This window comes from Camelina sativa, chromosome 2 (assembly GCF_000633955.1).
Source record: "Camelina sativa cultivar DH55 chromosome 2, Cs, whole genome shotgun sequence".
Taxonomy (NCBI): Eukaryota; Viridiplantae; Streptophyta; class Magnoliopsida; order Brassicales; family Brassicaceae; genus Camelina; species Camelina sativa.
In genome coordinates, this window is record NC_025686.1 from 20,939,183 (window position 1) to 20,951,192 (window position 12,010).

Genomic DNA, 12,010 nt, shown 5'->3' on the forward strand with positions numbered 1-12,010 from the left:
AAAAAAAAAAAAAAAAAAAGGCAAACACAAGTCTCACGCGTGTAACGCTGCATGAGCCACACGTGGGCCAAGCTAACCGGTTACCTTCTGTCTCCCACAGTAACACCACAAAACAAACGACCGCTACGAACACAATTGACAACTCATTCTCCAGGTAACCGGTACAAAAATATCCACCGTGGCGTAAATCTATTAGCTATCGTCAAGTTAAAAAAACCCGGTCCCCCTGATTGGCTTAAAGCAATCATTTTTTTTCCTCAGTTTTGGACCCTACTGTACTGTGTTTCGCGTGACTCTCTCTCAGTGGCATAATCGTAAAATTTAAAAATAATCACCGTAATTATCTTTTAATTAAGCAAATTTAAAAGATAAGTATATCATGAACTATATCTCGATTTTTCTAATAGATTTCATTTCATCCAAATATATCTTAGTTAGGAATGATATATAATAAGAGATAGATTCGAATCTTAAAAAGACGAAATTAGCCTTTGAAGAGTGAGAATTATTATTATTTTTAATTTTTTAATCTTTGTGATTGCGGCAAAATTTAACCGTTACTTTTGTTTCCTTTTCATGCAAAAGCACATATATGACACAGAGCTTACCTGGCACTACTTAAAAGACGAAAAAGGTTTTATAACCGTAACTGAAAATTTTTGGACAAATATTTTATTCTCAGTCAACTACATAATAATGTACATTGAATCACACAACCAAGCAAAAATGTAACTAATTGTAGTATTTCGTATGTTATTAAAATACATCATTTTAAATCCGAATACAACTTGTTTTAAATTTGCTTGTTTTATTCAGCACTACTTATGATTAAGGTGTATTTAGTAAGAAGCTTTCATCACCAACAAATGAAAAAAAAAAGAAAAATATATATAAACAAGAAGTAAATGATGAAGCATTCTGTATTACTCCTTAAACTATCAATTTCTAGCATCTAATTCATACTCATTAGGTGTTGGATTACCCTACAATCAAAGTTAATTATATACATAGCACGTCCCTCTTTTTTATATATTTCTCTTATGCTACAATACACACAAATCTGACTATTGATTTTTATACACATGCCTTTGTTGCATGAAAAATAAAAACAAAAACACACAAGCGTTTTTTTTACTTTTCTCCATATTATTAGATAGATACATACAAATCTATAGAAGGATACAAATATGAAATTTTAAAAAATATTACTTTCCATGAATTATTATTATAATTTTTGGAAGTGATGTTACTAATTCAAATAAACAAAAATCTGTATTAGCTAAATACAAATCTTTAGAAGGATACAAATATCAATTTCAGAAAATACTACTTTTCATGAATTAATTATTTAAAAAAAAAACAATAATCTACTAAAAAAGCCTTCATAGGAGCCTTGGTGGTTAATACACATATTATTTACTTAGTTATGAATAGATATTTTTCTTAATTAGACACTTAATTCACAGTATATTATTAAAGATTTAAAGCTAATTTTGGTGTGTCCAACCACTCTTTATCATTATTTCTCCACATGGGAACATTTTTCTCCCCAAGAAACTCTATCAATCGCTATATCATTTCCATTTTTTCTCTACATTTTTTGAAACTTATGAACTTAATCACTTAACCATATCTATCATATTATATGGCCCCATTCACTCACCAACCAAGGGCAAAATCGTCATTCCAGCTTCTCTTCCTTCCCCCATTTAAGACCCTCCTCTCCCCCACTTGAATCATCGCCGTAAAATAAAAATAAACTTTTTCTCGCCTCTCTCTCTTTGTCTAACTCAGTGAAAAGCTATGAACAAACTCATCTCTTGTGTGATCTTTCTCTTCATTACTCTCTTCCTCTCTTTCTCCCTCTCATCTCCGTCGTATCCGACGGTCCACGATGTTCTCCGAGCAAAAGGTCTCCCCGCGGGACTGTTACCTCAAGAGGTTGATTCTTATATACTTCACAACGACGGTCGTCTCGAGGTTTTCCTAGCGGCGCCGTGTTACGCCAAATTCGAGACGAACGTGCACTTCGCTGCCGTCGTGAGAGCGAATCTGAGCTATGGGAGTCTTAGCGGAGTAGAAGGGCTATCGCAAAAAGAGCTCTTCTTGTGGCTTCAGGTGAAAGATATCGTCGTCGAGAATCCAAACTCCGGTGTCATTGTGTTTGATATCGGCGTCGCTTATAAACAGCTTTCGCTCTCTCTCTTTGAAGAGCCTCCCAAGTGTAACCCTTACGGTAAACCTTTATTTTTTTTTTTTTGGATTAAACAAAGTTTTTTTAATCAAATTAAATTAGTTTTCTTAATTTTATTTTCATGATGACTAATACATAAATTATCTTAAATTTCGTTTTAACTATTTTACCTTTTGCCAGCATTAAAAAAATCTATATCAGAAATATGGCATTTATCTACGTCTGGTTAACTATTTAGTCGGCTTTGAAGGTTATTGATTGTTCTAATTTAGGTTATTGAAGTCTATATAACTATACCAAACACATCCCACAATGTGAAAACAACAGTTTTCTTTTGTGTTAATAAATGCTGTTTTTTACCCCCAACGAAAATTCAAATATATATGGTTTTCTTTGCAAAGTTCTAGATTGAATGTTTGCTTGCAAAAATTGACATTTTCAAAAAAAAAAACACAATCGTGACTATCATCAATGTGATACCGACTCTGTTGTAGTGTATATATGTTTTTCACTTGTTAAGTTGTTATAGTTCGATCGTCGTTATTAGAATTACTATAAAAAAAATTCTTATTACTGTGTCCTGTGAGAAAATGAAGTGGTACAGTGAAGTCATGGGCTTGGGTTGTGTTTTTTCTTTCTCGTTTATGTTTCAATGACTTTGAAAACTCTTTTGGATTTTATTGTCTGATATTATTTGCCAGTTTCAATACGAGTCTTGTCTCTGTAACTGCTGACATAACATTTCCTTTCCTTCTTTTGCTTTCTTGTTTTTTATTTGAATGAGGAGTGTATTCCATCAGTAACTTTTACCAAACTTTTATCATTTTTTTTTACTTTACCAAATATGAATAATATATGCACAGTTCTCTTTTCCTAATTCCTAGTTCGAATAACCCCCACTTAAAGAAAATGGTAAGAATACATAACATTTTAATTCATAGAATTACATTATTTCGAAGAACTTTTTTTTTTCGTTTCAACATTTTTTGGATGGTCCGTTACTCAAAGCAATTATTTTATGATTGGATTCATGTTTTCAGGTGTTTTGAAGAGAAAGATGAGAAGGGATAGAGGATTTGAAGCTCAAATGTGAGAAGTAGAGAGAAGAGACTAGAGCCCGGTTGTCTATTTGAAAAGTTATAATTTGTAAGCTAATCAGAAAGATTAGTATGTTAATTATATGAGTAGAAAGAATATAATTTCATTTGAGAGTTCTTGTAAAGATGAGATTCCCAATGTTCTATTCTGTGTTTTTCTTAAAAAGTTTAAAATTCTATATTTCAGTATCTTTGACCAAACTGATGATGTTTTGTTAGTAATGTCATGATTCGACAATCAGTTACTTATATTCCAGTGGGTCATAGTTTCGTAGCAAGTGTTTTTTTGTTGTGTGTTTGTGAGGATTACAAGGTTGCTTCAAACGTAAATTAATTTGAATATAGTTGACAGTAAAAAATATATTTTAACTGTCAAAAAACAACAGTGGACTTTAAAACATTTTTATAGCTGATTTGTGGAAAATTCAAAATGTTACATATACCAGGGGGATTATTAACTTGTAAAAAGTTAGGTCTTAATGAAACTGAAGTAAAATCTTATAAAAACATTTATCTAAAAAACCCCATTAATCTTGTTTTCCTTTACTCCAATACTTGTGAGTTGTGAAACTAGTACAGCAAGGATTTGTGGTTAGAGCAAGTGCAATGGCGTATACACGGGCCGTCCCCCGTTATTTTTGGATTTAAATTTAAATCAAAAAGGCCCATAATCGAAGGAACGCTTCTTATTTTAGGACGTTTTTCATCCGTCAACTTCGCCACGTGTTCAACTGTGATTGGTTGTAGATTATCTCTAGGTTTTCCGAAAAACATTTCTTTGGACAAAAATTTCTTTCACTTCTTTATTTTCTCTCGACGGCGACGAGAGAGGCGATAGACATCCTCGTCGAATTCACGAAGCGATTCCGTTTCTTCTCACCAGAATTTCTTACCGAAGCCGATCTGCTGTTTCTCCCGAGGCCGGTCCGATCTTATCAACGTCTCGAAGCTTTCCTGGCGGTCCGATTTTCACTTATCTCCCGACGCGATCTTCTCTTCTCTCCCGAACCGATCTTCTCTTCTCTCCCGAAGCGATCTTCTCTTTTCTCCCGACGCTAATTAAGGTATGTCTTCTTATCTCTGATTATCGAATTAGGGTATTCCAATTAGGGTTTTCGAATTAGGGATTTCGAATTAGGGTTTTCGAATTAGGGTTTTCTAATTAGGGATTTCGAATTAGGGATTTCGAATTAGGGATTTCGAATTAGGGATTTCGAATTAGGGATTTCGAATTAGGGTTTTCGAATTAGGGTTTTCGAATTAGGGGTTTCGAATTAGGGGTATCTATTGGTGTCTAGTTTCAATTGTTCTGTTTTTTCATGTGTAAAGATCGATTTATCTATTTATAAAGATCGATTTGTGCTTGTCTAAAGGTCAATTCGTTTCTTGATAACATGAGTATAATTAATGTTTTATTTTCTGTGTCGTTTGCTGTTGATAGTATACGAAATCGTATATTTGCAAAAATTGGTTTTAACATTGATTTGGTTAAAACATTGGTTTTTAAATTGACAAACTCTATTTTGTTTTGTTTTTTTGTCTTAATTGATAAAGAATTTTAGGATAAAGGACATTTGGTAGTTGTAATATTTTAGGTAAAACATTAATGTGTACTTCTAATAAATTGTGATTGTTGTGTAGTTGATTGTCTTTAATTTTGGTTTGGTATGTTCATAGTTTGTTGTTTTATTTGGTAGTTGTATCAAGTACTTGTCTTAAATTTTGATTAGACATTGGTTGTTAGGTCTTTATGTTTAGTTACTTATTGCAAGTTAACTTTTAAGCTATTAAACCCCAACCATCTTCTTCCTATTTCCATCAGAAATCTATTTCACTTAGTAACCCCTTCTCACTTTTACTCGCTTAACTTCTCTTCTATACTCGCTTAACTTCTCTTCTATACTTGCTTAACTTCTCATTCCTTCTCTTCTCTACTCGCTTCTTCATATGGATTCAACGAATCCCTTCTTTCAGTCTTCTTCTTACTTAAACTTGCTTAACAGTCAAGAAGAAGGTGGTTTAAATGATAACTTTCATTGGGAAAGTTATCCACCTTCTGGACAGAGCTCCCAACCTTCTCCTCGCAGCTCCCAACCTTCATCTCAAAGCTCCCAACCTTCTGAGGCGCCAACTCTTTCGCAAGAAACACCATTGGAGCGCAAGGAGAGAAAGACATGGACACCTGCTGATGATGAAGTCTTGATCTCCGCATGGCTCAACACTTCCAAAGATCCCATCGTTGCAAATCAACAAAAGGGAGGAAGCTTCTGGCAAAGGATTCAAAAATACTATGCTGACACTCCTCATGCTAGAAATGGTGGTGAACAGATGTTGACGACACATTGCAAGCAGCGTTGGCACAAGATAAATGACCAAACTAACAAGTTCTGTGCGGCATTCGCAGCTGCGGAGAGACTGAACAGCTCTGGTCATTCTGAAAATGATATCTTAAAGCATGCGCATGATATCTACTTCGATGCCCATAAGAAGAGATTTAACCTTGAACATGCTTGGTTTCGGTTAAGGTTTGAGCAGAAATGGCTCACACTAAACACCATTAACACGCCCCCATCCCAGCCTGCAACAAAGAGGAAACAAGCTGCCGAAGGTTCACAATCATCAAGCTGCAATGTTGAGGAGTATGAGAAAAGGCCAGAAGGGATTAAGGCTGCGAAGGCGAAGAGGAACAATGCTCAGTCCACAAACGTGAAGACTCTTGCTGAGTATAAGAGCATGTGGGATGTCAAGAAAGAGGAATTGGCTGAAAAGGAGAAACTGCAGAAGCTGGCCATCCTAGATACTCTCTTAGCCAAAAAAGAACCTTTAAATGCTAGTGAAGAAGTTATTATGAAGAAGATAGTGTCCCAGTATTTCTGATATTAGAGCATGTGTTTGTTGTTTGTTTTCTATGGTCATTCTAGTTACTCGGCTTATGTATTTCCTGTTTGTTTGATTTGTATTTCATGTTTTAATATTTCGTGTTGGATTTGTATTTCATGTTTTAGTATTTTCTGTTTGATTTGTATTTGCTGTTTGAAACTAAATCAATATAAGTATATTTCAATTGCTAGTAACTCGCCTATTTTAACTAAATCAGTAACTTAATCAGATTGTTAGTTCTTTAAAACAATTGTTGTACTAAATCTAATGTGCTTCTTCTTGTCTATGTTCAGGTTAAGTAAGAAATGGGACACGACTATAGCTACTCTCAGCCTGACTCATCCGATCTGGCTGATAAGCACTCAGAGGACACTGCGGAGAGAGAGCTAGATGCTTTGATTCGTATGGATGAAGCAGAGTCGAGGGTATACCCCCCTCAGCCTGAGGTGGAGCATGGATTCCCGAAGGAATGCTACTGTGGTGCGCAGCCTATTCTGTCGAACTGCTACAATAGAAGGTATGTGATATTAATGTAGTTTTGCTATTCTATCAGTCAATTTAGTTTCGCTATATATGCTAACTCTTTTACATATTGTAGGTTCTTTACATGTCCAAATGTCGATGATGGAGAGATGCATATTCACAAGTGGTGGGATGTGGCTGTAGTGGAGGAGTTGAGGGACAATGATAGAAGATATGAAGTGATGGTTGAGAAGGTAGATTACTTAACTTTGTTCAATGAATATGAATCAGAGATCAATGAGAAGATGGTTATGTTAGAGAATGTAGTTAACGAGATACGTAATGAAAATAGGTTTAGATATATAACTGATTTGCTGGTTGTTTGTGTCATGGTTATTTTCGCATGTATTTTGTTCATGTCTACTTATTAAATGAGACTTTGTAATAACTCACGGGTACTTGTTGTTTTCCTATGTATGTTGTTTTGTTTTCCTATCTCACGGGTACTTGTTGTTTTTTTAGCTATGTACTTTGTTTTGTTTTGTTATCCCACGGGAAACTTGTTGTTTTGTTTTGTTCAGACTCACGGGTTACAAAATAATGCAACTCACGGACACTAGTCTTTTCTTCCTATATATGATAACTCGTAACTCTCACCAAACAAGACCAAATCAAGAAAACATTCTCAAGAACCACCTTCTTCTATACAAAACATTCTCAACAAAACATTCTCAACAAAACATTCTCAAGCAAAATACTCATACCAAACACGATCAAACCAACAACATATTGGCAGTTATTTCTTCCTCTATATTCCTTTCTCTTCCTTTCTCTTCCTTTCTCTTTAATATAATTTACATCTTCCTTTCTTTTCCTTTCTCTTCAAATGGGATCATCTTCAAATCATTATCACTATCAAGCCGATGATAATCATTATCACTACCAAGCAGATGACAGTGATAATTTTGAGGGCTATTTAGAAAACATTTATGATGTTTCGCACATTATTCCAGAACCAAACCAGCCACACGATAGGATTTATATCGAGCGAAACCGGGAAGAAGGCCACAATAATCTTTGGAATGATTATTTTAGTGACACTCCAACATATCCAGAATATTTATTCCGGCGACGGTTTCGCATGCACAAGCCATTGTTCATGCGAATTGTGCAACGTCTCTCTACCGAAATCGAATATTTCCGCCAAACCCAAGATGCAACTGGACGGGCTGGTCTTTCACCTATACAAAAATGTACTGCAGCAATTCGTCAATTGGCATATGGTACTTCTTCTGACAGTATTGACGAGTATGTACGAATTGGTGCTTCGACAGCTCGGAAATGTTTGCACGAGTTTACCGCCGGCATCATCCAAGTGTTTGGAGATGAATATCTAAGACGTCCTACACAGGAGGATCTACATAGACTACTCTATCAGAATGAACAGCGTGGATTTCCCGGGATGATTGGTAGCATTGATTGTATGCATTGGGGGTGGAAGAATTGTCCCACGGCTTGGAAAGGCATGTATTCACGATCAACCGGAAAACCTACAATTGTGTTGGAAGCGGTAGCTTCGTATGACCTATGGATATGGCATGCCTTTTTTGGAGCTCCAGGTACTATGAACGATCTTAATATTCTTGATCGTTCTAATGTTTTTGATGACATAATAACCGGTAAAGCTCCCGAAGTCCACTACGTTGTCAACGGAAGGGAGTACAATTTGCCGTACTATCTCACCGATGGTATTTATCCAAATTGGGCCACTTTTATTCAATCTATCCGACTTCCACAAGGTATGAAAAATTCTCTCTTTTCTAAAAAACAAGAAGCTGTTCGGAAAGATGTTGAGCGTGCCTTTGGAGTCTTGCAAGCTAGATTCGCCGTTATTAAAAATCCGTCTCGCTTATGGAATAAATACAAAATGGCAAATGTTATAAGATCATGCATAATACTCCATAATATGATTGTCGAAGATGAACGACATACATACAGTTACAGAAACATTGTTTCTGAATTTCAACACGGAGAACATGTCGATCAAACATATACTGTTGGTGCTCCCGGTGTCGGTTCAAATATCAGCACTACGATTACTCGTCAAACAAGACTTCGGGATAAACAAGCCCATGACCAACTAAAACATGATTTGATTGAGCATATTTGGACTAACTTCGGACATCTTCCAAATAATGAAGATTAATTTTCAAATTTCTATGAGTTGAATAAAATGTTTGTTTTTCTTTTGATGTTTTATGTTTTATGTTTTCTATTTTTAATATCTTAATAGTATGTTTTTGTTTTAGAAATTTAAATAATTAATGTTTTCAATTTTAAAAATATTATTATTTTATTTGGGGGACTTAAAAGAAGTAGACACCAATGCTCATATTAATAATAAGAACCTTCCTAAATATTACTATTATAATTGAGGGACCAATATTGAAGGACTACCGATGCCCATGGTCTTAGATCATTACACTAAGTTACTAACGTAGAACAAAGATAATAATAATAATCATATATATAAAAGTAGAGTTTCAGTTTCTCCTTATTGGTCCACTTAGCAATGCAATTTTAACAAAAAAAAAATTATATTAAAACACAAATTTAAAACAATTAATTTTCATATTTAACTCACATAATATAAAACTGAAATCTTTATAGCTTCTCCCTATAAATTATGCATTAACTTTATTTCTCCACTAAGTTGTATTAATCAATTGAATTAAAACAAAACAATAAATTAGAATTGTAACTCTCATTTTTCTAAATGTAATTTTTCATCATTTCTCTTCCTATAAATACTCATTATCTTATTCTTTTAGTCTATCACTCTTTCATTCTCTCATTTTCTTCCACTACTCTCAATTCTCTTTTTTGTTTTGTTTTGTTTTGTATTTTTTTTGTTATTGTTGTTGAATGGGTTATAAAAAATCAAATCAAATATCATTGTAAAAGCTTAGTTTTAGAGTTTGTATGATATGTATATCTTATATATTTATTTTAATCTTTTAAAATGTTTATCTCCATTTTCTATTTTATATTAACATCTTATAAGTCATTATTTTCATACTTTCTTACAATATTCACCATACAATAAGATCATAAAATTGAAATGATCTATATATAATTATCTATTATGTCTCTGGTTATCTCACATATTCATGTATCATTTTAAATAATTTATAAAGATCAATATTATATTTAAAGATCAATATAATTATCCATTTATCCATTTATAAAGACTATTTTGTTTTGTGATCCAATTGTTAAATATGCAGAGATCAATATAATATATATATATATTTTTTATGATTTGAGGTTTTTGAAAACAAAAAGAACATAATTAAACAATTGGTTTTTTGTGTCTTTAATCAAAATAAAAAATGATCCAAAAAACAAAACATATTCAACTGGAACTTAAATATAAAAATAAAATATAATTTTAAAAATATCATTTCACTAAATTCTCTAAAGATGAAACCATTAGTATGAAATCTAGCACTATAAATTAAATTGATGAGTGAAAACCAAAAAAATATAAGTTATCCTTGGGATTTTAAAAATTATTGAGATTGAAGAATTCATATAATTTTATAAGAAAACTAATTTAGTTTGTCACTTAAAAAGTAATATTTTTTATTTTGAAATATTATGTGTAAGTGTTGAGTTTATATCAACAAACAACCAAATCATGTGAATTTTGATTCAGCCACTTGGTATTCCTTTTATTTTAGGTTATAAAAAATTAAAATATTTATTTATAATTAAAGACATGTAACTCCATTTAACTCAAATGTAACTCCTATCCAATAATTGTACATTAATTCATTCCTCCTACTAACTTATTATCTTTCAAGAGAAATTATTTTTGGTTAAATTTTAATATTTTTTATTTATTTTGGTTGGCTAAACTTATATTCATATTTTGGTTGGCTAAATTAATATATTTCTCATGTAAAATTATTGTTTATAATATATTTCTCATTTCAAAGTTTAAAGCAATATATCATATATATATATATAAGTAAGGTTTTGGTCTCTCCTTATTGGTTGATTTTCATTTAATGTTTTCTAATTTTTTTTTTTTTTTTTTTTTGCTTTCTAATTGCTTTAAACAATATTTAAGATCCAATAAACACAATACATTTAACTCACACATTAAAATAAAATTATAACTGAAAATAAAATAAATTATGCATTAATCATATTCTACCACTCAATTTTATTCAAACACAATAAATTACTATTGTAACTCCATAGTTCTAAATGTAACTTCCATCATTTCTTATCATATAAATAAGCATTCTCTCAATCTATCATTCTCTCATATTGACATTCTTTTACTATCTCATTTTCACATTCTTTCATTCTCTTCTACAATACCTCAAATCATTTTTCGTTTTTTTTTTATTTTTGATTTCTTATTTTTGTTGTATGGGTTGTAAAAAAAAAATGAAATATCATTGTAAATTGTTAATGCTAAATTTTAATTTTAGAGACTACATGATATATATTTTACATTGTTCTTATTTTAAAAGATTTATCTCCTTTATCTAATTTGGATTATTATCTTATAAGTAATCATTCTCTCTTCCTCTCCCACCAATATCAAATGTTGTTATATCTCATATGTGTTGTAAGAGTTTGATTCTATATTTTAATTTAGAAAGTATTATATATATATATATATTACATTGTTCTATTTTTTAAAGATTCATCTCCATTATCTAATTTGGATTACCATCTTATAGTAAACATTCTCTCCTCCTCTCCTACCAATATCAAATGTTGTTATATCTCATATGTGTTGTAACTTGTAAGAGTTTGATTCTATATTTTAATGTAGAAAGTATTATATATATTTAACATTGTTTTCAATTTTTATTTTATTTATATAAAAAAATATTTCTTTTATATTTCTTGCCTTTCTAATCTATTCATATTTATTTTTTAAATTTGCATAGTTAAATTTAAATTCACATATGTTGGTTTTAACAAAACAATCAACTTTATTTGAGAATTAGATGTTCCTATTCATTTTTAAACGATCAATGTGTAACATATAAGCATTTTGTCTTGCAATCACAAGTTCCATTTCCATTACTTAACTCCATGGTTAAACTATAATATATGTTGTCCTATTTGTAGGAATAACAACATACTTATTTAATTTATTTAAAAGAGCAGATGATTAAACGAAATAAACATTTCTCCAAATATTATAATTCAATCAGTGAGTGTACTTATTACTTTGAAAAACTTTTACATTGAAGTTCATAAAATCATATAAGAAAACTAAAATACTATATCACTTCAAATTTGGAAGGAAACACTTGGTATTCCTTTTAAAAAAAGTCAAGACACATAT

At 31.7% G+C, this 12,010-nt stretch overlaps 3 protein-coding genes across 6 annotated transcripts; all 3 read left to right on the forward strand.

Moving 5' to 3' along the window:
* LOC104730746 lies at nucleotides 1,731–3,542 on the forward strand. The gene is made up of 2 exons (XM_010449955.2): nucleotides 1,731–2,236; nucleotides 3,235–3,542. The coding sequence occupies exons 1-2, from the start codon at nucleotides 1,804–1,806 to the stop codon at nucleotides 3,285–3,287; spliced, it is 486 nt and encodes a 161-aa protein (XP_010448257.1). The 5' UTR covers nucleotides 1,731–1,803; the 3' UTR covers nucleotides 3,288–3,542.
* LOC104730757 lies at nucleotides 3,893–8,845 on the forward strand. Of its 4 annotated transcripts, none has more exons than XM_019236347.1 (3): nucleotides 3,893–4,355; nucleotides 6,465–6,688; nucleotides 6,770–8,845. In XM_019236347.1, exon 3 carries the CDS (start codon nucleotides 7,520–7,522, stop codon nucleotides 8,837–8,839), a length of 1,320 nt encoding a protein of 439 aa, XP_019091892.1. In that variant the 5' UTR covers nucleotides 3,893–4,355; nucleotides 6,465–6,688; nucleotides 6,770–7,519; the 3' UTR covers nucleotides 8,840–8,845. The 4 variants fall into 4 exon arrangements, with proteins under 4 accessions (XP_019091892.1, XP_019091894.1, XP_019091890.1 ...); XM_019236349.1 differs by having other exon boundaries at nucleotides 6,770–7,128; XM_019236345.1 differs by having other exon boundaries at nucleotides 6,465–8,845.
* Nucleotides 5,239–6,168, forward strand: LOC109127025 (glutathione S-transferase T3-like). Its single transcript, XM_019231101.1, has one exon. The coding sequence runs from the start codon at nucleotides 5,239–5,241 to the stop codon at nucleotides 6,166–6,168; it is 930 nt and encodes a 309-aa protein (XP_019086646.1).